Source organism: Thamnophis elegans, chromosome 5, assembly GCF_009769535.1.
Source record: "Thamnophis elegans isolate rThaEle1 chromosome 5, rThaEle1.pri, whole genome shotgun sequence".
Taxonomy (NCBI): Eukaryota; Metazoa; Chordata; class Lepidosauria; order Squamata; family Colubridae; genus Thamnophis; species Thamnophis elegans.
In genome coordinates, this window is record NC_045545.1 from 73479090 (window position 1) to 73505722 (window position 26633).

Sequence of the window (26633 nt, forward strand, 5' to 3'; positions counted from 1 at the left end):
CATCATTTGTAGAAATGCAATGCTTCTCTATATGTATGTGTGTGTGTGTGCATATGTATGTATGTGTATGTATATAATATATGTGTGTGTGTGGCAATTTATTATATGCAGGTTTATAAAATTTAAAATCACAATTATAGTAGGTTAGAGATGGGCATAGATACTTCTACAGGTATAGAAGTATCCTCTAGTGATCTACAGTTAATTACAGTTAATAATGAGAGGGTTTAGCAACAAGTCAAAAATTTGCCCATGTATATCTTAAATATTACAGTTTAAAGCATAATTAGAAGCTTTTGCTCCTACTCTCTATGAATGCCTATTTTACAGTGTTCCCTAAGATTTCAGGCAAGATTTTAAGAATTGGTACTAGACATGATCAAGTCACTCCATCATGTATATATTATTGATTTGGAAAGTTTATCTCTGAAATTTTGACTTGTTTGAGAGTACAGTACTTGTGTTTTGTTGTCATCAACTGTTTCTGATTTCCTTTTCTCTCTCTCTCTCTCCACCCCCCACCCCCTTTCCATTTTTAAGGTGCAAGAAATTTGGAATACCGATAGAGAAAATATATAATAAAACTCAGCGAGAGAAATTTGCCTGGGCAATTGACATGGCAGATGACGACTACGAGTTTTAATGTGATTTTAATGGGCTGGATTTTATGGAAGAAAGTAGCCTGATTTTAGGGAGATTGATAAACTGTGAGCCTTACTTGTTCTTTATATTGGGGGGCGGGAGGTGTCAGAGGGGAAAGTGAGTGATGAATTACCAAACATCTTTTGAGTAAAGATATGCCTGGAAATATTGTAGAGGAGCCAAGACAGTTGTCCTATGGACAACTTATTTAAATCTGTTTCAGAGACCTAAATTCTAGCTGTATGGTTGTGTTTTATCTCTGGAGTACAGTAAGGACAAGTGAATGGAGGAATTTGTTAAAGTTCTACCTGACAAATTTGCCATTACATTGAAGAGCTTGGAAATCATTATCTACTGTATACAGAATCCAATGAGATATTGATATGTTTTTACAGTTAGGGTTTTGCAATAACTTCTATATTTTAATAGAAAATGGACTCCTTAATTTCTCCCCACCCCACCCTCATTAATTTAACACAACTGAAGCCCTTAGCACACTGGTTTTGGCCACAATGGTCCTGGAAACACCCTGTTGTTTTCATTTTTACTTGTCACCATCATGGTAATGAAACCTAGAATTAAAAATGCAACATCTGTTCAAAGCAAAGCATGATGGGAAGATCCTTCCTGACTTGAGTGTTACTTTTTTTGTTAATGTGAATTTTTAGTACTTTTAATTATTTTAAAATATTTAAACTTTTTTTTTCTTGATCTTAAAGATCATGTAGATTTGCAGAAGATAGGAGGGAAAGGGCTGGGGAGGGCTAATAGATTATGAGTACAAACAAATTTGTGACAAAATGTATTCCCATCATACTTTGTTCTGAGTACATTATATATATGTATAGATATATATATGAGAAATATCCACATTTGTGGGTTTTGTTTTGTTTTTCCTATGGCAGATTTTTTTTCTCCCCTCCACTTTTTTTTTAAATAAAAAGCCTTTCTGCTCTCTTTTACTTGAAAGATTTTATTGTGTAAAAAGAACTTTCACAGGTCAATAAAATTTTGAGGGAAGTGAGCTTTGGTCCAGAAAAAAAATAAAAAAATCAAGATTTAGGGCTTTTATTTTTTTCTTTTGTAATTGTGTACAAAAAATAATAAAAAAAAAAATAAAGCAGAATTTTAATGTGAACCCTTTTTTGCTATAATCCATTAGTTTTAGAAGTATTGTTAGCTTAGTGTGATGCAAAGGCAAGTTTCCCCGCAGTCTCTCCTTGACAAGTATCTTCTATTTTTATCATGAATTCCCTTTTAATCAACTGTAGGTTATTTAAAATAAATTCCTACAACTTAACACAATGCCAGCATCCGTGTGTTCTTGTACCCAGAAGGCCACTGGTTGGCTGCAAACCAAGAGCTGCAAAATTCTTTGTGGGGAAGAGGTGTTCCAGAATGGATTGCCCCCAAATTTGTGTCAAGACTAAAAGTGGGGGATAAATTGGGTTAACTCATCTTTTTGTTTAAATTCTCCTAATTCTCTCTTAATCAAATAGTTTTCCTTCAGCATTTATATTTCTGTGAGTTTGGTGACAGTTTTCAAATTTTAAAAAGTGTGTATTAATTAAAAGTATCTTCAAAATACACTCTGAAATGAGGAAAATACTGTTTACTAAACATGCATACAAATGTTAGTGTTATTTGTGAACTGTTCAGAAATTGATGCTGAAATTGGATGTAATGAGTTTCATATAAGAAGATGAGAAACTGAAAGTAACAGATTTGCTCATTTAGTTGAGGTGTAGTCCAGTTTCCATTGGCTTTCAATATTATTTGCTTATTATCCCAACCAATATGGGCAGAGTTTGCCTGCAATACAGCACTTTAATCAATGTGCCACCAATAATAGGAAGGGTTTATCCTTAAATTAGATGTTCTTAATCTGAAGACTGCTTTTACATCTAATTGTACTTAAATCAAATCTTGACTATCAATTTTCTATTTAATAAATTAAAAAACAAATCTGCCTGCTAGCCTATGGCCATGATGCTTTGATTCATCTCAATTTGCATTTAGAAACCACATACTAAAATGACATTCTCAGTACTGTCAAGTAAATGATAAAAAAAAATCAGCAGGAGTCTACTACCAGGTTATTTCTGATTTTTTGCCATCATAGATTAATATGACTTTCCTACAATGAGTAGGATAAAGAAATACTTACATAGAAACAATTGCAATGGTAGGTTTACAAAGCAAACAAATGTGTTTTTGCTCCATTTCTCTCCAAAGTCACATTTATGTGAAAATAAGTCATTTCATATAAAGAACAACATGTTCTTAACATAGTACATTGTGTTGTTTAGTTTGATCTGTTTGTAGGAGTCAGAATTTCATTTAAAAAAATGCTGAATTATCAAAATGGACAAATGGGATTAGTATGAGGAAAGGAAACTAGACACTAAACAATGACGAAGACATCTGTATCCTTGAGTATTAGAAACTGCTTTTTCTATATATATAATGGCTTTCTTACTATTTTCAGCAGCTAAAAACACCTGAGAAATGTATGTGTACTATTACAGGCAGTCCTTATTTAGAGACTCTTATTTAACAACTGTTCATGCTAAAGATAGTGATGAAAAAGTAATTTCGTGACCAATTGTTACATTTTCAATCTTTGCAAGTACAAAAGCAAAAGAAAGCTGCACTAAGATCACAAACACAGTCTCAGTTTCACTTAGAAACTGCTTTGTTTAATGACCAAATTGCTAATTGCAACTGTGGTCACTAAATAGGATTACCATACAGTAATTGTGCACATGTAGGTAGGTAAGTTTCTTTTTCTGTTTTTATTCTTTTAGCTATTCAATTAATTCAATGTAGACACCAACCAATTCCAAAATGACTCTGAGAAGTTCACAAATGTTAGCCCTCCCAGGTAAACCAGACCAGAAGTCAGCCAAGAGGAATAGCTCTATATTAGAAGTTAACGTTAACAGAATCTTGCAAGTCTGAAAGTATTTCTTCCTTCCTCCTTTTGCTCTGCAAAGTAGGGAAGGTCCCTTCTGAAAAATTTCCCACAGTTATCTCCTTTTGGGGGCAGAGAGATACTTCAGATAATGGTTGTCTAGTCTATGACTCTGCTACTGGTTTCCCACATACCATTACAAATAATGAAATCAAAACCAAAATGGGATCACAATACACAGACAAAAGTAAGGAACACACCCAACAAGGGGCACCATCCAACACATACCAAAGTCTGGGGAAACAACTACGTAGCTCTTCAAAACTTTAAAGAATACAGGTAATCTTCAAGTTATAACAAAGTCTGGGAAAACAACTACGTAGCTCTTCAAAACTTTAAAGAATACAGGTAATCTTCAAGTTATAACAGTTCATTTAGTGACCATTCAAAGTTGCGGCACTGAAAAAAGTGATTTATGACTGTTATACGACCATTGCAGCAGCCCCATGGTCATATGATCAAAATTCTGATGCTTGGCAACTGGTTCATATTTATGGTAGTTGTGTCTTGCGGTCGTGATCACCTTTTGTGACCTGACAAGAAAAGTCAATAAGAAAGGCAAGTTCACTTAACCATGTTATTAACTTAACAACTGCAGTGATTCACTTAACTGTGGCAAGAAAGGTTGTAAAATGGGGCAAAATTCACTTAACAAATGTCTTGCTTAGATTCAGAAATGTTAGGCTCAATTGTGATCGTACATCAAGGACTATCTTTACCAGCAAGATGGGACCACACCAGCGGTGGGATTCACTTCCCTTCCCTACCGGTTTGCAAATGTGAGCCCATGCGACACGTCTGCACATGCACACCACCTTCTGTCCATGCGCAGTGCTTGCACATTATGTCAGGGTGGATGGGCAGATCATCCCGCAGCTGCCACTACTGGTTTCCCCGAACCAGAGAGAAATGGCTGAATACAACCTCTAGACCACATACATTTCAAAGTGAACTTATTCCAAAGGGCAGATACTGCAACAGAGGATGCACACTTCCTGGGTCCCAATAAATGACACTGTTTAATTGAAGAGACGTGGAGAGTTCCAATTCTGCCAGCACTTATTGGACAGACTAAAACCAAGGAAACTAGGCAATTGCTCACCCTGGCCCTGTGCTATGTAAGATTTTACAGCTAATAACCATCACTTTGAATCACACTTTGACTGGCAACTAGAGCAAGTTTTCACATTGGCATACCAAGACATGCCCATAACTGCCCGTGTCACTGCATTCTGGGCCAACTGAAGCTTCTTGCTGCCTTGCAAGAGCTTGTCTTGAGTACAATGTATTGCAGTACCCAAGTCTTAAGGTAGGACATGTGACAATTTGAAGGGCCTCCTAATTTAGAAAAGCATGCCACTGGCTCATTAAGAGTCAAGCAAAGCCCCCCCTTCCATTGACTACAACTGCCACCTGTTTAAGCAAAAGTTGTGAGTTGAAAAGATGGCACATCACTTCTAAGTATGGAACATCCAAGATTATGGATTGAAAATCTTGAGATGCAAGAGATCCTAATTTCCACGGGTACTTCATCTTGGTAAGATTGAGTTGGTTCCGTCCCATCCAGGCCTTCACAGCCTCCATTGGTCAGCCAGAGTTACACGGTACAACTGGGTATCATTAGCATATTGTATATACTGAACTTCAAACCAACAAGTGACCTCACCCGGAAGCTTCATGTAAATGTTAAAGAAGGGAAGATGGTGGTAAACCAGAAGAGTGGCCTAGGGCAGGGGTCTGCAATCATAAAAGAGAATCTCAAAAGAGCCATTTGGACCCATTTCCCACAGAAAAGAAACACGGGGAGCCACAAAACCTGGGTGAGCGTGGCCAACTTGATATCACACTCTCCCACCCAATCACATGACACACCTCAGGCACGTCTACCCATGTTTTGTGGAGCCAGAAAACGTTGCATACTGTATTTTTTGGAATATAAGACTCTGAAGTATAAGACTAGCTTTTGGGGAGGAAAACAAGGGGAAAAAAATCTGCCTCTGCCTCCCAGCAATTTGTTTCCTTGCAACAAACAGCAAACAGTACAGACAATATATACTGTTTGTAGTGTTACATTTCAGACTACTTGTACAGATGCTGTTAAAATTGATGTGGCTTTCTGGTAGTATAATTATTCTCTGTTGTTTAAAAGAAGATACAATAGCAGTGGGCCTCTTCAGGTCAAGCATTTATTTTAAAAAGCTTCATTTTGTTAAATTGTCTAGAACAATAATAAAGCAGTCTTTAAAAAATAAGTCTAATAATTTGAACAATCTATAGGCATTTATCGTTATTGATTTACTTCCTTGCAGCAAACAGCCTGATTAACACAAGGGGAAAAAAATCTTCCTCTGCCTCCCAGCAATTTGCAGCAAACAGCAAGTTTCACTTTCAATTTCAGCAGGGGCCTCCCCGATCATCAGCTATTTCAGGCTGCAGGAATTGCCATAGCCTATTGCGTCTCTGCAAGCCCCATTTTCTCCATTTGTTGCAAGGAGGTAAATTGCTGGAAGGCAGAGGTCAAAGAGTGGGTAGGTGGGGCTATATTCGGTGTATAAGACGCACTCAAATTTTCATCCTCTTGGGGGGGCAAATGCGTCTTATACTCTGAAAAATATGATAAATCTAATGTTCTATTCTTGCTTTATCACTGCTGTTTCAGCTTGTCATAACAGAATATTTGGGAACAATGGTGTAAATATATAAAATATGTCCCATGGTGGAATTAGGGATCAGACATTGATAAGAAACTTTGTAAGACTAATTAATAGTGTTCCAGGTTTCTGATGGAGCATGATATATTTCTACCACAGAATAAGTTTTTCTTGTTGCAAACTGTTATGTTGCTTGTTCAGAGCTCAAGCCGTGTTTGTGATCTCTCCAGAGATAACCTTCAGTTGGACTATTTTAAGCAGCATAATTTCCTGTGAAATTGATTTTATCTTGCCAATTCTAAGCACACATGCAGGCCCACTGGAGGTGAGGAACTTTATCTAATCTGTTTGGTACAGTACAGGTAATTTAGCAAGTGCAGCACAGTTCAGCATTTAGTCTTCAGAAAAGCATACTAGCGGATACATGAATTCCAATTTTTCTACCCAACTACAATCACCAGACTGATTTTAATTTTTTTAACCTCCTTAGTCTTACAACTGATGTTTCTGACTCTGTCTCAGTTTATTACAAATAGAAAATTTGTGGAGTTTCTAGATCATCTCAAGTTTCTGTTGTTCCAACACCCTTTTAGGCATCACATTTTCCTGCTGGAGAGCCATTTTGTCTTACCCTGCTTTTTGGCTCCAGTCAACCACTAGAAAGCAACTACAATGCAATTTATAACTATCTTGAGAATCAGCATCTTGTCGTAGTTTCCACTGTTTCTTACTGTATGTGTTATTTGAAATTTACTTCAGGTTTTCCCAGTTCAGCAACATACTATGTTCATAGTTGTTATGTAAAAGCATCCAGCTGGCATGTTATTGTGCTACTATTATAATTCACTAGACTGATGTTCTTTGTGACTAAGTATCATATCAGTCAGCTAAGGGTGTGAAACAAGGTTTAGAATGTTCTCTAGGAGTTCTTGACTCACAACGAAATGGCAATGCTGAATGCATTTCATTATTAGAATGATTTATGAATGGGACAATAATGGGTTGGTTTCTAGTTCCTAGATAAAGGATTGTAAGATGGAAAGGATGGTAAGGTATCTGGGCATTTTCATACAACCAGCTACAAAAAAGGACACTTTCCTTGACATAGTGGTCACAGCAGAAGCAGTAGAAGGAAGATATTATAAATTGCACTTAGCACTTGCACTGTGCTCTGTAGTGCTTTACAGCACTCTGTAAGCAGTTTACAAATGTCATCATATTGCTCCCAACAATCTGGGTCCTCATTTGACTGATCTCAGAAGGATGGAAGCCTGAGTCAACCTTGAGCTGGTCAGGATTGAGCTTCTGGCAGTAGGCAGTTAGTCTGCAATATTGCATTCTAACCACTGTGCCATCATGGCTCCTGTAAAAATGTAAAAAGTAAAAGAGTAAAAAGTGTGTAAATTCTAGTATTCTGTTAGGCACAGAAGCTAGCTGCTTACTTGACTAGTCGTTCTCTCAGCCCAGAATGAGAGACCAAAAAACCCATCTACCTAATAACCCATCCTAGATAAGTGACGTAACTACCACAATGAACATGGGATTTGGAAAGATGTTCCAAAGGTTTCTTTCATTTAATAATCAAAAACATAGTTGCCTTTTCTGAATTAGATTTGATTAGATAAAATGTTTTCTTTCATAAGATTGTGGAATGATTATTATCTTGTGGTTATTTTTGCAACAGCCAGGTTAACAATTACTGTATACATGACTGATGTCCTGTATTTGGACACACACCCTTGAATTTTTATGTTAAATGAAGACCTATTCTGGTGCAACCTGGGAGTGACCGAGTCTGGTGGGAATGATTTTGAGTTGGGAAAACAAAGAGAAGTGGGGTATTTTAAAAGGAATGGAGACAATCAGTCTCTGAAATGTTTATATTGTTCTTCCATACAGTGTGCCTCTTTCTTCTTACAAGTTTCTTTTTGTTCTAGTTCCAATGCTGTTTTGCAATGGGCTGGGCATTTTCCAATGCTACAAGAAAGGTGGTGTTTAATAAAATAAATCTCTCTTCCATCCCAAAATGATTGCTGATTTTTACATGATCCAGAGTGGAAACTTTGTTATTTTTAAATGAGGTTGTTAAAGGTTTATTTTAAGATACCATAGAGAAAAATGAATTTCTGCTTCTTGAACGTAAGATTCCTGTCTCACACCCGTTATCTGCCACATACTTGTTTTCTAAATTTGAATTTTTATCTCTGACTGACAAGCAGAAAGAACTTTAAAATGTTAAATTTGTGTAGGAAAAGAGGAAGGCTTAATTTGCTAATGGCTGCTCATGTATCCATTACCAATGGCTAGGAAATAGCACTAGGAGATGAACTGCACTCCTGTCCATCTGTGTACTACTTGAATGCATCTGGATGACAACTATGTAAAAATGTACAGTATTCTGAACTAGATGAGATTTTGGCATGATACAGTAGGACTGATTAACACATTTCACTGAACAGTAGTAAAAATTGATACTTCATGATACTCATTTTTAATTCATTTATACTTTAATTTTGGTTTTGACCTAAGCAGAAACTGAAATCATTGATGGAAGTTCAGGAGTTATTGTTTAATGCAGAGTTTATATGGCTTTGATATATCTGTAATATATAAGCATTTTGATAATTTCCACCTTAGGTCATCTGTACCAGAAACTGTCTTCAGTGTGTGGTTTCAGTGCACATATTGTAAAAATTACTGTACTGTACAGAAATGGAAAAGAATCCCACCTCTTTTATAACAGTGTAATCTCTCGGAGAGGCTGAGTAACAATTTAAAAACTAATTGTTTCTGTGTGTGTATTAATTGAACCATTGTTATTAATGGAAAGACATTTTCAAATTTGAAAGTTCATTGGAAATCTTATCTAGCATTTATTCAATTCTGTTGCAATATATTATGATCTTCATTCAAATTATACTTTCCCCCTTTCTTCTTAGTTTCAAAGACACATATTTAATTTCATTAATTCATGTTCTTTGCCATTTACTTCTCTTACATTCCAAGTTGAATTTTCCATGTGTCAGGATCATAATCTGGTATTGACCTCTGCTGCTCATCATGGCTTTAATCAATCAATCAATCAATCAATCATGTTTTTCACATTTGTTAGCAAAATGGATTAGGTGTTGACTATATTTCAATCCTTAGGTTATTTCTGTGCTATTGCATTTTCTGGAGACATCCAACCATAATTGTGCCAAAATAACAGTAATAAAGATAGGACTTACACTACTTCAGCAGCAGCTTGGTAATGTTAGGAAGTCTATCTAAGTCACTAATATGGAAATGGCCTTAACTGAACTCATGACACAAACAATATTCCTTGCTAACAATAAGGACCATTCAGTACCTGACATTTTTGTTAATTTTGAGAAGTATATTCAGAAGCTCAGCAAAGCCCAAACAAGCATTTAGAGAACTTCATCCAGCTAGAATCTTTCCTGCAAGCCAACATGCCATTGTTCATATTCCAACTACCAAGACATATATGCAATGAACACAAGAGGAAGAGAGGTGGGGTTCTGGCTTCTGTTACTGCTGGTTTGTTCAGGGACGCGCTTTGCACAGAAGCAAAAAACAAGATGCGCCACCAATAGAACCAGTTTGGGGGCACGGCCAGCCGAGTTACTACCTACTTGGCCGAATTGATAGGAACCAACTTCTGAAGAGGAATAGACCACAATCTCCTGTGTTCATACAACCTTATAGCATGGAAAGACAAAATAAGCATAACAATGAAGCAATGTTTTCAAATGGTGTATAATTTGGAATTCCTCTTTTCTTTTTGGTTTTGTACTAGGCTTATAGTATATATACTGTATATACTCGAGTATAAGCCTAGTTTTTCAGCCCACTTTTTGGGCTGAAAAAAGCCGCCTCGGCTTATACTCGAGTCAGTGAAAAATTTGCCCGAAATGGAGGAGAAAAAGGGGCGGGGCCATGCCGCTGGGTGACACTCGTGAATGGCCCAGTGCCCCTGTGAGTTTCCCCTCCCTCTGTGTCAGTTTGCCGCGCAGCGCGCACCACACCATCCCCCCTCCTCACGTTCTAATGTAATGCAGGGCTGTCTTACGATTCCCCTTCCTCCCCCTCCTGCCGCTCTGCAACGATGTCCCACCTCCTCCTTGTTATGGCAAGCAGCCACATAGCGATGTCCCACCTCCTCTGGTACAGTGATCCAATGATAGGAATCACTGTGCCATGTGTCATAGGAGGCGGGACATCGCTCCCGCGGCTGCACGGGACATCATCATCACAGCGGGACATCAGCATCATGAGGTGAGTGAAGTATTTCATTGAATACACCGCTAGTTTACTGTTTTTCTTTGAAATAAATATTCAAAAACATTATTGGTATCTATTTTTATTTTTGAAATTTACCGGTAGCTGCTGCATTTCCCACCCTAGGCTTATACTCGAGTCAATAACTTTTCCAGTTTTTTGTGGTAAAATTAGGTGCCTCGGCTTATATTCGGGTCGGCCTATACTTGAGTATATACGGGTATGTCATATTAATAGAAAAGCTAATCATGCCTATTCTATAGGATTTTATTAAAAATTGTTATAATTATTTGACATTCTGCTCATTAAATTCAGTGGCACAATCATGAAGGGCTTTCAATAACTTCACAAAAAAGACTTGCAAGGGCCCTGCACAATCTGCAGTTTACTTACCTTGATAATAGAGGTTCACAGCACATATATCACTTAATTAGGGGAACCTGTGGCCTTCTCACAGTATAACTCAGCATCCTCACCATTGAGCACTGTTGTTCACAAACATCACATAATGGGGAAAGGGGGCAGACACAAACAGAATTCTCTTCCCTGGATTCATCAGAAATTTATTTATTATATTTATTTATGTTTCATATTCCTTATCCCCCCCCCCCATATCTCTTGAAGAGAGGCTCTGGATGGTGAATACTTGTAATATTCTTTTAAAATGGATTGAAATCAGTTCCTGGAAAATTATTCCTTTGATTTTGTTTAGATGCTAATGTAGCAAATTTGGAACATGCCTCAGCATACTTCCAGTAACAAATAAGCAAGCATTCAGGCTGTGAAGTAAAATCTTTCCCTCATTAGTCATTATTATTGTCACCCTGGCAGAAATGGGAAATGCAGATCAAATGATTTGCACGCAAATCAACTTGAATGACACTGAATACAAGTGCCTTTTTGGGACATTTTTTTTTTGCACTCTGGTGATAAAGTAGATATTTGTTCATCTAAAAGGGATTAATTAAATTAATTTTAAAAGTCACTTGCACTTGAGAGCATGAAAGCCTTAAATAGGGACTGTGAAACATGGGGACTCTTCTATGCTTAAAAGTTCCCATCTATGACCTCAAGCCAGAAAACATTAAGGGGACAATGGGATATGCACAAAGGTGTCTTGAACAGGAACATCAAGCATGAATCACCACTGCTTCTTCCTCTTGTCTTTCTTCCAGCTCTTATGAGTGATGATCTTGTGACAAACCACTTCATCTTAAGCTGTTTATTCAAAGAATGCAAGGAAGACAATGAAGTTGACACATCACTATTAACCTATCTTTTACTGTCCCTAGGGCTGAAATGAAAGGAACTGCTGTATTGTTTGGAATAAACTTACTGCATTCAGTGTGGTGGTTGTGCTCCAATGGGATTTTGTAACTACATCTGTAGATTAATTCAGATTTCTCTATCAACAAATTGTAGACAATGAGAACATATTTTATTGCCTTCCATATTATTTTTATGAACATGTGAAAAATGCCAGCGCATACATACACCCAGAACTAAGGAGTGATGTGAAACAGCAGCTCTTTGGAGCAGGAAAAGGGGCAAACACAGAATTGCCTGGAAACTCCAGAAAACCGCTGCTTTGTAGGAATGGATGCAGTTTCTTCCCCACTTGTGTTCTGCCTAGTTCTTATTTGTGCGTCCCTAAAAGTTCAGTTGCTTCTGGCAACTGAGTGGACTCGCAGTTTTCTTGGCAAGATTTTTCAGAAGTGGCATGCCATTGCCTCCAGCTTTTTTTTTATTTATATACATACTAGTCACCCATCTCATATACATGACTCTGGGCAGCTTACCATAGAATGATTTATATATGAACCAAGTTTGTTGCTCTGCTTATTCAAACCCAGATTTATTCTCAGAACTTCGTATCAATTAGGGAAATGGGAGGAGTTGAGCTTTGCGTAAAAAGTACAATTTAGATTTTACAGCACTGCCGGTACTACTCCACTCCCTTGAATATAAAATTACAAAAAGTCTCAATTCTTTGCTGCCATTTAGTGGTCACCTGGGTTTTTGCAAGCCTGATATGGTAACCCAAGCCAACTATAATGTGGCTTATTTAGTTTTAGCTTAGCACAAAGTATGAACCAAATGACTGGTTTTTAAATCAACATTTTTAGCTTGGTATTATATGAAGACAGCCAAATGTGACCTCTGTAATATATCAATATTGCACCATGACTTAATGTGATGTGTGAACAGTCAGCACCATTTTTTCCCCCATTAAGACTGCCTCTTTGTTTGCAACGACTGGCCTCTGTTCTTAACATACACGCTGGGCCAATTGAAGCTTTGTTTTGTTGCAAACATTTAATTGTTCATTTTCTGCCTGACGTACACATATTAAAAGCAGACAAGTTTGTCTATAAAGGGGGAAAAGTTAAGCTACTTGCCTGAGTAGATGTCAGCATTAATAAAAGGCATCTAGGTATGTGTGCATGAAAGGAGGTTTGGGGAAAGTACCTGTTGTTACAGAAGTTCTCATTTCTCTCTATAATACATCTGATAGTAATCAATACCTTGTCTCTCAACTACCTAAAGCCTATGCATGCTTGGTCGGCAGTAAGGCTACTCTCTTTCAGTGGAATTCACTCCTAATAGATATAGACAGACAGCTAGATCAGTTGTTTAATAGGCTGGAAGTAAAATTTCTACATTAACAAAATTTATACTTAAACAACAGAATATAGAAGGAAAAAAATCATAGCAATAGTCTGAGCTATGCTTTTCTTCTTTAAATGGAAGTACTACGCATTTTAACCAGACATTAAGACTCATTGGTTTGGAATACTAGTATGGCTTGCACTGAACCTTGACAGTACTTATTTTCCAGTACTTAAAGAAAAGTTGGTTTTCCTTAAACCTGATCAATGGTGACCTGGGTATTTTCCATAATCGCTTCCTTTGATAATACTGGTAAGGAATTATGGAAACTGATATCTAACACTTATGGATATGCGAGATCAGATGAAACAGCACTTATATTTCTTCAAGGAGCTCAAACCATAAACCATGGTTTATAGCTCATAATTATTGCAGACATGCACAGAGGTGCTAGAATCCCTGCTCTCTACTCAAACATTCCATCAAAGGGGCCACCAGCTGTTGCTTGATATAACAGAAATTATTTAATAGATGGAAATAATGCTACCTACATTGAATTCATTTGTTCTTACATGAAAATATAAATAAAATGAAACACAGTTTACTATCTGCCTCATCTCTTTTTCTGCTCTTTTGAAGTATAATCACTGGCCTGCCAAGACAGTGCAATCAGTGCTAAACCAAATACACCACAGCGACTGACTATATAATACATTAAGCCACAACCTAGCCAATTTGGTTTTAGTTTAATGTGTTGTGTAAACTAGCCAACGTACATCCTCCATAGCTCATTGTGCTGCTGGAACTCAAAAGAAAAAAAAAATCAAGAATAAACAGCCTGTGGTGTTTATATGCCCAATAAGAGCTGGAAGAGTGAGCTAACCCCCAATACCTCAGGACTGAGGCCATTAGGCTCCACTGAAGCAGTTTTCTGTTGCCCTTTCCCTTCTCGTGAGCACTTTATTCATCGACTCCAAAAGTCCCAAGCCTTGCTAGGATCTTTACATGACTCAGTTTGATGTCCTTCAGCTATCATCATTGGACATGTTGGTTGGTGATTTCCTGGAAGACTATGTATATGTGTATATGTGCTCCAATAGAAGATAACTTTTGAGCTGCATCACCTGCAAGTCCAGAATACCAATGACAAAAGGGCAGTAATCAAATATAATAGCAACAATAGCAAAATACATAAAATTGAGATGTTTGATAACAATTGTTCATTTGGATCGGTCTCTCTTGGGGACAAATGCCCAGAATGATCGTTATCAAATATCTCAGTGCTATGAGTCATTCAAGTATACTGAGTGCAGCCAAAAAAACCTTAAGTAACTACAAGCCATTCACAGTAGCTTTAATGGATTACTGTAACACGCTCTACATGGGGCTGCCCTTAAAGAGTGTTCGAAGACTTCAGTTAGTCCAGAATGCAGCCGCGCGAGCGATTGTGGGTGCACCTAGGTACACCCACGTCACACCTATCCTCCGCGAGCTGCACTGGCTACCCATTAGTCTCCGAACCCGCTTCAAGGTGCTGGTCGTAACCTATAAAGCCCTACATGGCATCGGACCTGGGTACCTGAGAGACCGCCTCCTGCCGATTATCTCCCTCAGACCGATAAGATCTCACAGGTTGTCTCCTCCGGATTCCATCTGCCAGCCAATGTGGGCTGGCGACTCCCCGGGGGAGAGCCTTCTCTGTTGCAGCTCCAGCCCTCTGGAATGACCTCCCCGTCGAGATCCAGACCCTTACTACCCTCCCGGCCTTCCACAAAGCCACCAAGTCCTGGCTGCTCCAGCAGGCCGGGGGGGGGGAGGGGGGGCTTGTGAAACATCCAGCCCCACGGATATTGTGAATGTTGTGTTTTTAAAGTGTTGTCTTTGTCTATTTATCCCCCTTCCCTTGTCTATTGTGAGCCGCCCGGAGTCCTTCGGGAGTGGGCGGCATACAAGACAAATAAATACAAATACAAATGGTCAGTCCACTGCCATCCTGTTAAGTATTCATTAATATTCATGATGCCAGCAACAGCCTCTTGCTTTCTGATTGGCTGAAAGCTGCAGAGGGTGTTGCCGGCCTAGAGTTACAGTTGATTGGCCGAGGGACTGACGTCAGCGGTTGCTGCCCAGTCCCCGGCCGGTGATTGGTTAAACTGTTCGTATAAATACCTTTGGCGCGCGTTCTGTTCTTCGAATCGCTGTCAGCTTAGAATAAACCAGTTGTTGTTTGAACCCTGGCTGCCGCGTCGTCCCTCCGTCGATATTTAAAACTGGCGACGAAGGTGGGATCGCGATTCCACGCAAGCCTAGGGTAGAGAGAGAGGTTCTATCAGCCAGCTGCCACAAGCCGCTACTCGCGCCGGCACCGAACGCTGAGGAAAAATTCCTGTCACGACCTCCTCTCCACAGCCTCCCACTCCTCAGCCTGTCACTAACTTCTAGCCAACATGAATCCTTTGCCGCCTTTCGCTCCATTCGGCTCCGCCGGTGAATCCTGGGAAGGGTTCATGGAGCGGTTTGAGACATACCTCATTGCTACAAAGAACCAGGCTCAAACCGATGAGGAGAAGTGTAGTTTCTTTTTATCCTGCTGCGAACCTTCTATGTTCGCCTCAGCCAGAGCTATGGCTGCTCCCAGACCAGCTTATAAATTAGGTTGGGACAACTTGATGGCTAAACTGAAGGGGCACTATGCCCCGACACCTTCCAAAATTGCCCGCAGCTTTGCGTTCCGCAGAAGAGTGCAAAAGCCGGGAGAGTCAATTAGTCAGTTCTTAGAAGCCCTGCGCACGGTAGCGTCCCAGTGTGATTTCTCAAATCTTGAGGAAAATTTAGTAGAGCAATTCGTGTGCGGAGTGCGGGACGTCCATCTAAGAAGCCGCATGTTCCGCTACCACGATATTACCCTCCTACAAGCGGTGGAAATCGCCAGAGCGGCCGAGCTCTCTGAGCAATCCACCGCTGATCTGGAGCGGCTACAACTATCATCACAAACTCCGGGACATGTTCCGTTCACTCCACCGGCCTCCCAAATCCATGACATTGACTTTGACGATTTTACGCCTTCCGAGGACCCGGAGCCCGACAACGTCGGCCAAGTACGGGCCCAACCTCGGCGAAGACAACCGGTTCCCTCAGCGGCCGCGCCGCAAACCTCCAAGGTTCCTTGCCTTAGTTGCGGAGGCCGCCACGACCGCCAGACCTGTCAATTCCGGAACTCCATCTGCCGCCGTTGCCAGAGGCAGGGGCACATTGCCCAAGTCTGCCGAGCATCTCTACCGGCCCCTGCCTTCTTCCAAGCCAACGAAAGACCCAAACCGCAGCCGCGCCGCCAGCCTCCGCGGCCAACGCGCAGAGGAGACGACTGCCACAATGTGTCCGCACCGCAGGAAGGGGAGAGTTCAATCAACCAGGCCTCCTCCGGATCCCGAAAAATAACAGCTAATGTCCACCTGGCAGGTCAGCCGTGCCAAATGGAGGTGGACTCCGGCTCCTCCCGTTCGTTGCTGTCCTGGGACATGTTCTCCCGCCTCTGCCCTGGGGTGCCCCAAACAAAGTTAGCCCCTACCCGTTTACTGTTGAGGGACTACCAGGGAAAATTGATTCCCGTCCTGGGGTCTTTCCCTATTCCTGTTAATTATGGCACTTTTAATGGGGAGCTGCCAATCATTATTGTAAAAAACGCCCTGCCGGCCCTTCTCGGCCTTGACTGGTTTCCAGCCCTGGGGTTGACCATTGGGGGGGTGCACCGGGTGGTTTCCTCTTCAGTGGAAGACGTCTTAAAGGAATTATCCGACGTTTTTGATGGCCAGCTCGGGTGCTACAAGGGAACCCCCATCTCCCTTAGTTTAGATCCCCAGATTGCTCCCATTAGGCTGAAAGCCCGCAGGGTGCCTTTTGCCTTAAGGGCCAAGGTTGACGCCGAACTTGACAAACTTCTGGCGCAGGGTGTCATCGAGCCAGTTGATCACGCTCCATGGGAGACCCCCATAGTCCTCCCAGTCAAGCCGGATGGCTCGGTGAGAATCTGCGCCGACTACAAGTCGACGATCAACTTGGCCCTTCAGGCAAACCCCTATCCAGTCCCTGTTGTGCAACACCTGCTCCACTCCTTGGGGCAGGGTTGCATATTTGCCAAACTGGATATGGCGCAGGCCTATCAACAGCTCCCGGTGGATGACGATGCGGCGGCTGCCCAGACCATCGTCACCCATCGTGGGGCTTTCCGTTGCCGCCGCCTGCAATTCGGCGTGTCCGTTGCCCCGGGGATCTTCCAGAGCCTCATGGAGCGTCTGCTCCATGGACTACCGGGGGTTGTGCCATATTTCGATGATGTTCTGATCGCTGCTGCCAGCCGCTCAGAACTCATCGAGGTATTGCGGAAGGTCCTCAGTCGTTTCAGGGGCGCGGGATTGAAATTGAAAAGCAGCAAATGCTCATTTGCTGTCCCTAGGGTAGAATTCTTGGGCTTCTTAATAGACGCCCAAGGCATTCACCCCACACCGTCAAAAATTGCCGCCATTAAGAACGCCCCTGCTCCCACCTCCAGGGCGGAGCTACAGGCGTTCCTAGGGCTGCTCAATTTCTACGCCCCCTTTATTCCTCACAAGGCGTCACTAGCCGAGCCGCTGCATCGGTTGCTCGACCGATCCGCGGCCTGGCGCTGGGGCAGCCGCGAAGCGCATGCGTTCGCGGCTGTCAAAGAGACGCTGACGTCATCGGCAGTCCTGATTCAGTATCATGACGGGATGCCTCTGACGTTGGCGTGTGACGCCTCCCCATTTGGTCTAGGGGCGGTCCTGAGCCATGTCCTCCCGAATGGCTCAGAGGCCCCTGTGGCCTTTTATTCCCGGACACTCTCCTCGGCGGAGCGAAACTACAGTCAGATCGACAAGGAGGCTCTGGCTGCAGTGTCCGGGATTAAGAGGTTCCATGACTACCTCTACGGTCGGCACTTTACTCTTGTCACCGACCATAAGCCACTCCTTGGGCTTTTGGCGGGCGACAAGCCGACCCCTGCCATTTTGTCCCCCCGAATGACCCGCTGGACGGAGTTCCTCGCAGCGTATTCTTATACGCTGCTCTACCGTCCTGGCAAACAGCTGGGGCATGCGGATGCCCTCAGCCGTTGCCCGCTACCGGAGACGGACACCGCCCCCGTCCCAGCCCTCTCCGTCCTCTCCATTGCTTCCTCCGGTTTTCCAATCTCCGCCACAGACGTGGCAGCCCACACGAAGGCCGATCCAATCCTCTCCCAGGTCGCTTCCTGGGTTTTGAGGGGATGGCCGTCAGACAAAGTGGCAGAGGGCTTTCGGCCCTTTAAAAATCGCCAGGCAGAAATCTCCCTCCACGGGGGATGTCTCGTCTGGGGGGATCGGGTGCTGATCCCCGCCGCGCTTCGGCCACAAGTTCTGGATCTGCTCCACAAGGACCACCCGGGCATAGCACGAATGAAGGCGTTGGCCCGTAGCTATGTCTGGTGGCCCTTGCTGGACACAGAGATAGCGGCCTATGTAGGCTGCTGCACGACTTGTCAAGTGTCCAGGCCCAACCCTCCTGCCGGGCCTGCTCGAGAGTGGGAGGCTCCGAGAGGCCCATGGTCCCGCCTCCACATCGATTTCGCTGGTCCCTTCCACGGCCAGAACTTCCTGGTTGTGGTGGACGCCTACTCTCGGTGGGTGGAGCTGGTCCTCATGGGCTCTACCACAGCCGAGAGTACGGTCAGGGCTTTACGGAAATTGTTCGCGACCCATGGGTTGCCGGATGTGATGGTTTCGGACAACGGGCCCCAGTTCACATCCACCACTTTCCAGGAATTCTTGGCCGAGCAAGGGATCCGGCACGCGCCCATAGCCCCGTACCACCCGGCCAGCAATGGCCGGGCAGAGCGGGCGGTCCGCTCAGCGAAGGAGGCGCTGGGCCGCATGGACCGGGGCGACTGGCAGGCAAGGGTGGCGGCTTACCTGCTAAGCCAACATTCCACCCCCTGCCCAACCACCAACAAAAGCCCCGCGGAGCTCTTGATGGGTCGGCGCCTGCGGACTCCCCTGGATAGGCTTCACCCGCTCTATTCAGGGGATCAGCCGAGCAATCTGGGGGTTCTCCCTCCCCGTTCATTTAAGTTAGGGGACTCCGTGTGGGCCCGTTCCTTTGCGGGGGAGCCGAGATGGGTTCCCGCTTCTATCGTTGCCCTGACCGGCCCATGTTCTTTTAGGATCCAATTGGCTGACGGATCCCAATGGAGACGCCACCTGGATCAGCTAAGGAGGCGTCTCCCGTTGCAGGCCGGCTCCCACGAATCCCCGATCGACAACACCGCAATACCGGGGTTGCCCTGGGAAGCCTTCGCCACTCCAGGCCTCAACCTGTGCCAACCACAAGATACTCAAGCCGAGAGACCGCAAACAAGGGCCTTCGCCACTCCAGGCCTCCACCTGTGTCAACCACAAAATACTCAAGCCGAGAGACCGCAAGCAAGGGCCTTCGCCACACCAGGCCCTACCTACCAAAGCGCCACCTGCAGGGACGCTGATCTAACATCTCAACCCGTCCTAGGAAACTTGCAGACATTCACTCACAACCCCGGGAACACTCTTCAGAAGGTTCCTCCTACGCCTGGTGACGCGCCCCCACGGCCAAGCCTACCTTTGCAGTTGAGCCCGCCTTCTGGGCCTTTTCAAAATGGCGTGCCTCGGAGCTCCACTCCCTTCGGGGAGGAGCTACCACGAGGAGGTCCTCCTCCGCCGACGACTGCCCCTGCAATGAGAAGATCTGGGCGGGTCCGGCACCGCCCAGCATACCTTCAGGACTACGCATGCTCCGTTTCGGGCATGCGCAGAACTGGGGGGAAGGGGTGTTAAGTATTCATTAATATTCATGATGCCAGCAACAGCCTCTTGCTTTCTGATTGGCTGAAAGCTGCAGAGGGTGTTGCCGGCCTAGAGTTACAGTTGATTGGCCGAGGGACTGACGTCAGCGGTTGCTGCCCAGTCCCCGGCCGGTGATTGGTTAAACTGTTCGTATAAATACCTTTGGCGCGCGTTCTGTTCTTCGAATCGCTGTCAGCTTAGAATAAACCAGTTGTTGTTTGAACCCTGGCTGCCGCGTCGTCCCTCCGTCGATATTTAAAACATCCTTTGCCTAACAGCAAAGCCGGCCAAGCCTGTAAATGCCCAGAAACGGGTGCAACTCAGCTGACCTTTTGTCTACATCTTTGCATTTGTCAGGCGCCCACCTTCCCATTCTTAAGCCTCCCCAAAAAAGAAGAAAATGAAATAAATCACAAGGCCCGCCGGAGGAGGGGGGCGTGACCCTATACGGGTGGAGGGTCGAATCGTTTTAAGAAACTAATCCCGCCTCTTACACGCACACACAGATACACACACACCATCTACTCCCGCTTTAATATAGTTTAGTAGAGCAAAGGGGCAGGGGCGGGGGAAGAGCTAAGTGGTGCGTGCTGGTATAAATCTCTCATTTTGTTGCGTGTGTCAAAGAGCAACCCCGAGGTCGTTTTCCGGCCTTCCGCCTGGGATCTTTTGTCTTCCTCTCCCAGGGTCCAGGGCGCCCCTGGAGTCGGCTGGCGTCGCTCCTGGGGCTCCACGCCGAGCTCTGCCACTCTGACGAGGTGCAAAGCGCACTTGTCCGAGAGCGAGCGAGCGAAAGCGAAGCAAATATATCTTGCTTTCGTTTCGGGCCGAGGCCATAGCGAGCGGGAGACCCAAAGAGCCTTCCCCGAGCGTGCCATTGGCTCTGTCGCAGGAGAGCTCGGCGGGGATTCTCGCTTCCAGAGCCGTGAAAAAAACTCGCCTCCCTCTCTTTCCCTGCAGCCGTTACTGGCCCAGCTTTGGGGAGAAAGAGGTTCAACTCGCCCGATTCGGATCAAAAGCTCCGTTTTTAGGGAAAGAAAGCCTGGAGGAGGAGGGGGGAGGAGGCTTTGGAAATAAAAGCTCCGCAAGAGAAAAGGGGAAAGGCGCGTTCTGGGTTCCGGCCTCCGAGCCTTCCCTGAGCCGGGAAGCCTTCCTCGTTCTCATTCTTCCTTCCCTTCCCACTCCTTGTTCCTCTCCCCCCCGGCTTCCTTTTACTTGAAGCTCCTTTCAGGATGGGAGGGAAAACCAAATAAAAAAACGGGAAGGAGGCAAGGGCAGAAAATGGTGTACGGCTGCAAAAGAGGAGGAGGGCATTTTTCAAGCCGCTTTCTGGGACTGAAAAGTTGAGGGGGCCCAAGGAAGCAGCAACCGGCCGGGACTAAGACGACCCCCTCGCTCCCACCCCTCACCATCCCGCGCCGCCTTCTTTTTTCCCTCTCCCCGCCCCCGCTCTTCTCTCTCCCGGGAAGAAGGGGACTAACCTTTAAAGAAAAAAAAAGCGCTGCCTCTGAGCAGAGAAAGGAGTAGCTGGGAAGGATGTTGCTACGGAGTTAAAACGACGAGAAAATTGCCCTTCCCCCGTTCCTCCCCCCCCTTTTTTTCCGCCACCAGTTTCTTTTGGCTTCGGCTCCGGTGCCAAAAGAGACAATTCTCTTTTGTTTGTGAAGTCCCCCTCCTTTTTTCTCTCTCGCCCAGCTGGAGAAAGGAGGAAAAGGCTGGGGAGTCACCATGGCGTCTCTCTTCACCAATGGACCCTGCATCCAAAGTGAAGCCGAAGTGGGTCACCTCTGCCGGAGCCTGGAAGTGGGTACGGTCATGACACTCTTTTACTCCAAGAAGTCCCAGAGACCCGAGAGAAAAACGTTCCAGGTCAAGCTGGAAACCAGGCAGATCATTTGGAGCAGGGGGTCGGACAAAATCGAAGGCGCAAGTAAGTGGCTTGGATTTAATCCTTGGTTAAGCACCCGAAAAAACGGGCGAGTAAAATTTGAGGTAATCCCTGCATGCGGACGGCCGGGATTTTTGGCCCGACCATCTCCAACCAAGCATGTTTATGGTTGTGCTGGCTCGTTTGAATGAACTTGGAGCTACGTTGAAGGTCTTCACGAGTTAATAAACGCCTTCCTTTCCCTTCGATAGGAGTAAACAGAAATGATGCTGAAGATAGTCCCACATCTTTGGCTGCTTATGCCTGTGGTAGACATTTGTGGTGTAACGCCGGCCTAAAAAAAGAAAACTGGGAGTTGTAGTCTAACTACCTGGTGTAGGCAACTTGCCAGTGGCTTGGCTGTACTTTGTAGATTTGTTGACATGTGGTAGAATTGTCTCCAAAGTACTCTGGCCCACTAGACTTTTTGACTAAGATTTGGGTTCAGATCTTTGGCTGATCTAGAATTGGTTGCTACCTCTCAACCTGGTCTAATATGAAAATACTGTTCGTCACACAAAACATAATTTGTAGAATTTGGAGGTGTGAGTTGCCTGTGATATTCATAGATTTAGCTGGCTCTAAAATTGGATCAGCCCCATTGGTGGAGGTGTGGACTATTGTTGGCTGCTATGTCCTGATAGAATCTCTTACTTTTTCCATTCGATGTTAAAATGGACTTTATAGCCTACCTAGGAGTTTCTGAGAAGTGCATGGTTGCCTTTTGTAGAATAAACTATGTGGACTACCAACCAGTTCTTTCAGTGTGGAACATCTCTATCATTAATAAACATTGTTTTGTGCTGTTTTGTCTGGTCCTGGTAAAATTATTTCCCCACAGTTCATTTTAGAGAACAGTTTGATATGTTTTAAAAATGTTATTTAATGTGGAACCTTTTAGTTTTGAATCTTCACTATACTCAGAATTCAAAATATTTTATCTATTATGCTTATTGATGATCAGTCAATGATGATTTAAATATCAGTTTCAGTCATTTGAGAATCCAAATATTCTGGTTCTCCCTCTTTTTCAAAACATCAAACTTATAATAGGAAAAGAGAATTGTGATGTTTCTGCGTATACAGAAAACTGGATATATATAGAAAAGCTCAAAATGGAGAAAGCATGTCCAAATACTTTAAAAATGGAAACTCTTTACATTTGGCCTAAAGGGCACAACTCATGATTTCTACAGGTAGGAAAAATGTTATCTGAAGACCTATGGTGTGCAAAAGTTGCTTTCAGGTTAGTAGATAAACAACTGTTACTTGTTTTGCTTTTGAGTGGGTCATAAGTGAATAAGCAGTGTGGAATAAGCAGTATTTGTGCATAAGCATCAGAGCTTATGCACAAATTTAATTATTAAGTTTATATGTTAATTATCCCTTAGTAAGTTTGCTTGATTTTTATGGACTTATTTTGAAAGATGAATTTCTCCATCAGTTGTATTATCTGTATGTCTCCTGATTTACAGTGCTTCACTAACAAAATTTTATTAATATGAACAAAAAGGATGCTGTGTTTTCTATGTGGTGTCATTCAAATCTGAAATTGTTTTATAACTGCGCTTTTTGACAAACATTGCTGCATCTGCCTTGGAAAGTAAAGACAAACAGAGTTGGAATTCTTTAATATATTTCTTCCTCCCTTTGTCCCTGCAGTGAGATCATCGATACAAAAAGCTCAGATAGCTGGATTATTGGATTCCCATGCCAAATAAAACTGAGAATTAAGCAGCCTTTTCTCCTTTTTGCTTTCCCAGAGTTAGAAACTCATTTACAAAGCAAATAGACTTGCAATATCTTGTGGTAGGCTGTCTTAGATCTTTGGAGGAAAGAAGTGATATAAATCTAATGAATGAATGATTAATACTTTCAATTCTAATGGATACATTGTGGTATAGTCTTTGTGGATTAAATTCTGCGTATAAAATGTATGAAGTATTTGGAGAGGGAAGAAATATAAATATTGGAATGAAAAGGTCATGAAATTTAAAACCACAGTAGATCTAGGTTACTTCTAGAGGTCCCAAATGTCATTTTTTTATTTTTTACATTTCCTGGTTTCTGGATCAGCTACTTTTTTGTGCATATGCATGCCTGTAAATGTAATTAAAATACATATATTCAGACATAATATGTCAGTTTACAGCATTTATTGTCAGCCCTGTTTCTATATTGGACTAACCGTGATAGCCTTTGAAATCTGAGCTGAGAAATGCAGATCTCTTAAATAGTCTATTAGCAACCAATTTATCAGCCTTGCAGATGTTTTCACAGCTGGATGATGGATTGATTAATTGTACTGTAATCCTTTTTCTATGTTCGTGAGATATGTTTTTAACACTTATAACTAATATATGTATTAAGTTTGGAGAGTCCAGGGAAACTTGGGTTCTCTGAGAAAGATGTTTAATTTGAGATAACTTTAGAAGCACTAAGATTCCTCTCTCCCTCCCTCCTGCTCTCTTCTCTCTCTCTCCCTCCCTCCCCCCTCCCTCTCTCTGACAGGTCTTATTCCTTTTTTCTTTTAGCAGTAAACGTAGTAGATAAAATAGTGTGAGATTTTGTGATTAGTGAGAAAATACTGTTCAGAAACATACATAATTGAATTTGTCACTGATATATGCTTTTCTGGAGATACCTTGAACAAGCACAAATTAAATTCAACCACTTTGAAGTCCATAAAAATATGTTTCCCAATTTATGTGTAGTTGAAGAGAGTTATAATGAATTAGTTGAGAGATACTTTAAGTAGCTCATAATTTCCAAAATAAAAGATGCTCTAGGGCTGTATTATTTGTTCTTACTGACTCACACATCACTTTAATATTTTTAATATTATCTGTTTTTGTGTGTGAGTATAATGCATAAAGCCTTGCAAAAAGAAACGTTGGTTTATAAATTGCACTGAAGGTTTTACATACATGCTAAGCAAATAGCATATTATAGCTCAATATGGTGTGACTCAGAAACCTTGTACTGCAGTCTTATAGTCAAATGGTGTCTCTCTAATACATTTAACTATATGCCCAGGACATTCATTTTTAAGTTGTTTGATTATTTCTTTTCTGGAAAGGGATTCCCTCTTGTCCAAGGTGAAGAATATATGCAATGATGTTTTTCAAATGTTGGCAATGTTTAAGATACTGGCTGGGGGATTTTGGGAGTTCATACATCTTATATTTGCCAGATTTGAAAAACACTGATCTAGAAAATGGCTTGCTGGTGAGAATTTGTTTTGGATTAAGGAAGGAAGGACGAATCCAGGAAACTAGTTTTGAAGCTAAGCTAGTTCCTTTGTGAATATAAAAGTTGATTTCATTAGAAAGTGATGGAAGTCATAGGAAAAGATACTCTTCCCTTCCTGCTGTCACAGTGTAGTATTGTGATCTGTGATGGCTGCTGATTAACACTCTGCACATCAATACTTGGTGGTATTATCTGTGAAAGAGGAAATAGTTTTACTAACTTTATCTGGATGAAGTGTTCAAGATAGGCAGGTCATCCTGAGATACAATGAGACTTAGCACTGGTTCTTGAGTTTTATTCAGTGTGAGGGTATTGTGTTCTAGATCTAAATGTGTTTGGGTTTTACAGTATATTTTATAAAACAAGGTCTCATCCTCTGTCTTGCTTCCTGTTTTTTTAATTGAAAGGTTGCTTTTCAGGTTGCCTACTCTTTCCGTAATTCAGATCTTGAGTTGAATAGACTTACAGTAGTATATGGAGACATGTACTATTATTTGGTTTATGGTCGCTTCATTTTCCTAATATGAAACACACACACAAACACACACACACACACACACACACACACACACATCCCCCAATAAATGTTGCCAATCTTGAAATTAAAGAAAAGAATGCCTGTGTTTTATAGTCTACACCCAATTAAACTAATATAATCTTGATGACATGAATAAAATAGATTCTCCTAGAAATAGTTTTGCTGCAGAAAATCAATAAATAGAATCCAACTATGGAAACCAAACTTTTGGATGTGATGTGATATGAAGAACGGCATAATGTCTCATGAACCTGGCGTCGCTGTTGTTCCAGGCCTTAATTCAGGTGTATTCAGATTACCATATATTATTCCTTAGAATCTCTCTAAAATGTCTAGCCTTATCAGCCTCACTGATTTTATGTGCAAATGTCTGAAGCAGAATGCAGTGCAGAAAAAACATCTAGATCAGTGGTAGTCAACCTGGTTCCTACCGCCCACTAGTAGGCGTTCCAGCTTTCATGGTGGGCGGTAGGGGTTTGCAGTAACTCTGCTTTATAAATTTTATAAAGTTACTTCCCTACTTATAAATCATCATTATTGTGGAGCCGGTGGGCGGTTAGAAATTTTTACTACTAACAGAGATACAAAAGTGGGTTGCCTATAAAAAGGTTGACTACCCCTGATCTACATGGTTCTAGTTCTAGATAGTATACTTGATTTTAGTAAAACCCTCAAATGCCAAGGATCAAAATTTTCCACTTTTTTCTCCAATAGGCTATTGAGGACTCAGTTCTAAGTGGCAGCCTAGTTAACACAGCTGCAATTGAATGATTATTTTTGTCCTATGAATCTCGGAAGGAACCTTTTTTGTGAGGAGATCCTCATTTTCTGTCTTTAATCATTTTTTAAAAATCTGACTGCATAAAAACATAACATGGCTTCTTGG

General features: G+C 42.5%; 2 protein-coding genes and 1 long non-coding RNA gene across 3 annotated transcripts in view; 2 read left to right on the plus strand and 1 right to left on the minus strand.

Moving 5' to 3' along the window:
* Positions 1-1947, plus strand: part of TOP1 (DNA topoisomerase I) — a 63362-nt gene extending 61415 nt beyond the window's left edge. Inside the window, exon 21 of the mRNA XM_032217892.1 lies at positions 541-1947. Coding sequence (XP_032073783.1) covers positions 541-643 — 103 coding nt within the window. The 3' untranslated portion in view covers positions 644-1947. The remainder of the gene's footprint in view (positions 1-540) is intronic.
* A 10226-nt stretch (positions 1948-12173) lies between these two features.
* LOC116508983 lies at positions 12174-19847 on the minus strand. The gene is made up of 3 exons (XR_004255450.1): positions 19807-19847; positions 15331-15467; positions 12174-14285 (listed from the first exon to the last, which is right to left on the minus strand). It is a non-coding gene; the product is annotated as an uncharacterized LOC116508983 (long non-coding RNA).
* Positions 19848-20719: 872 nt separating this feature from the next.
* The window catches only part of PLCG1 (phospholipase C gamma 1), a 119374-nt gene continuing 113460 nt past the window's right edge, over positions 20720-26633 (plus strand). Inside the window, 1 exon segment of the mRNA XM_032217850.1 lies at positions 20720-21960. Within this exon segment, the coding sequence (XP_032073741.1) occupies positions 21759-21960 (202 nt within the window). The 5' untranslated portion in view covers positions 20720-21758.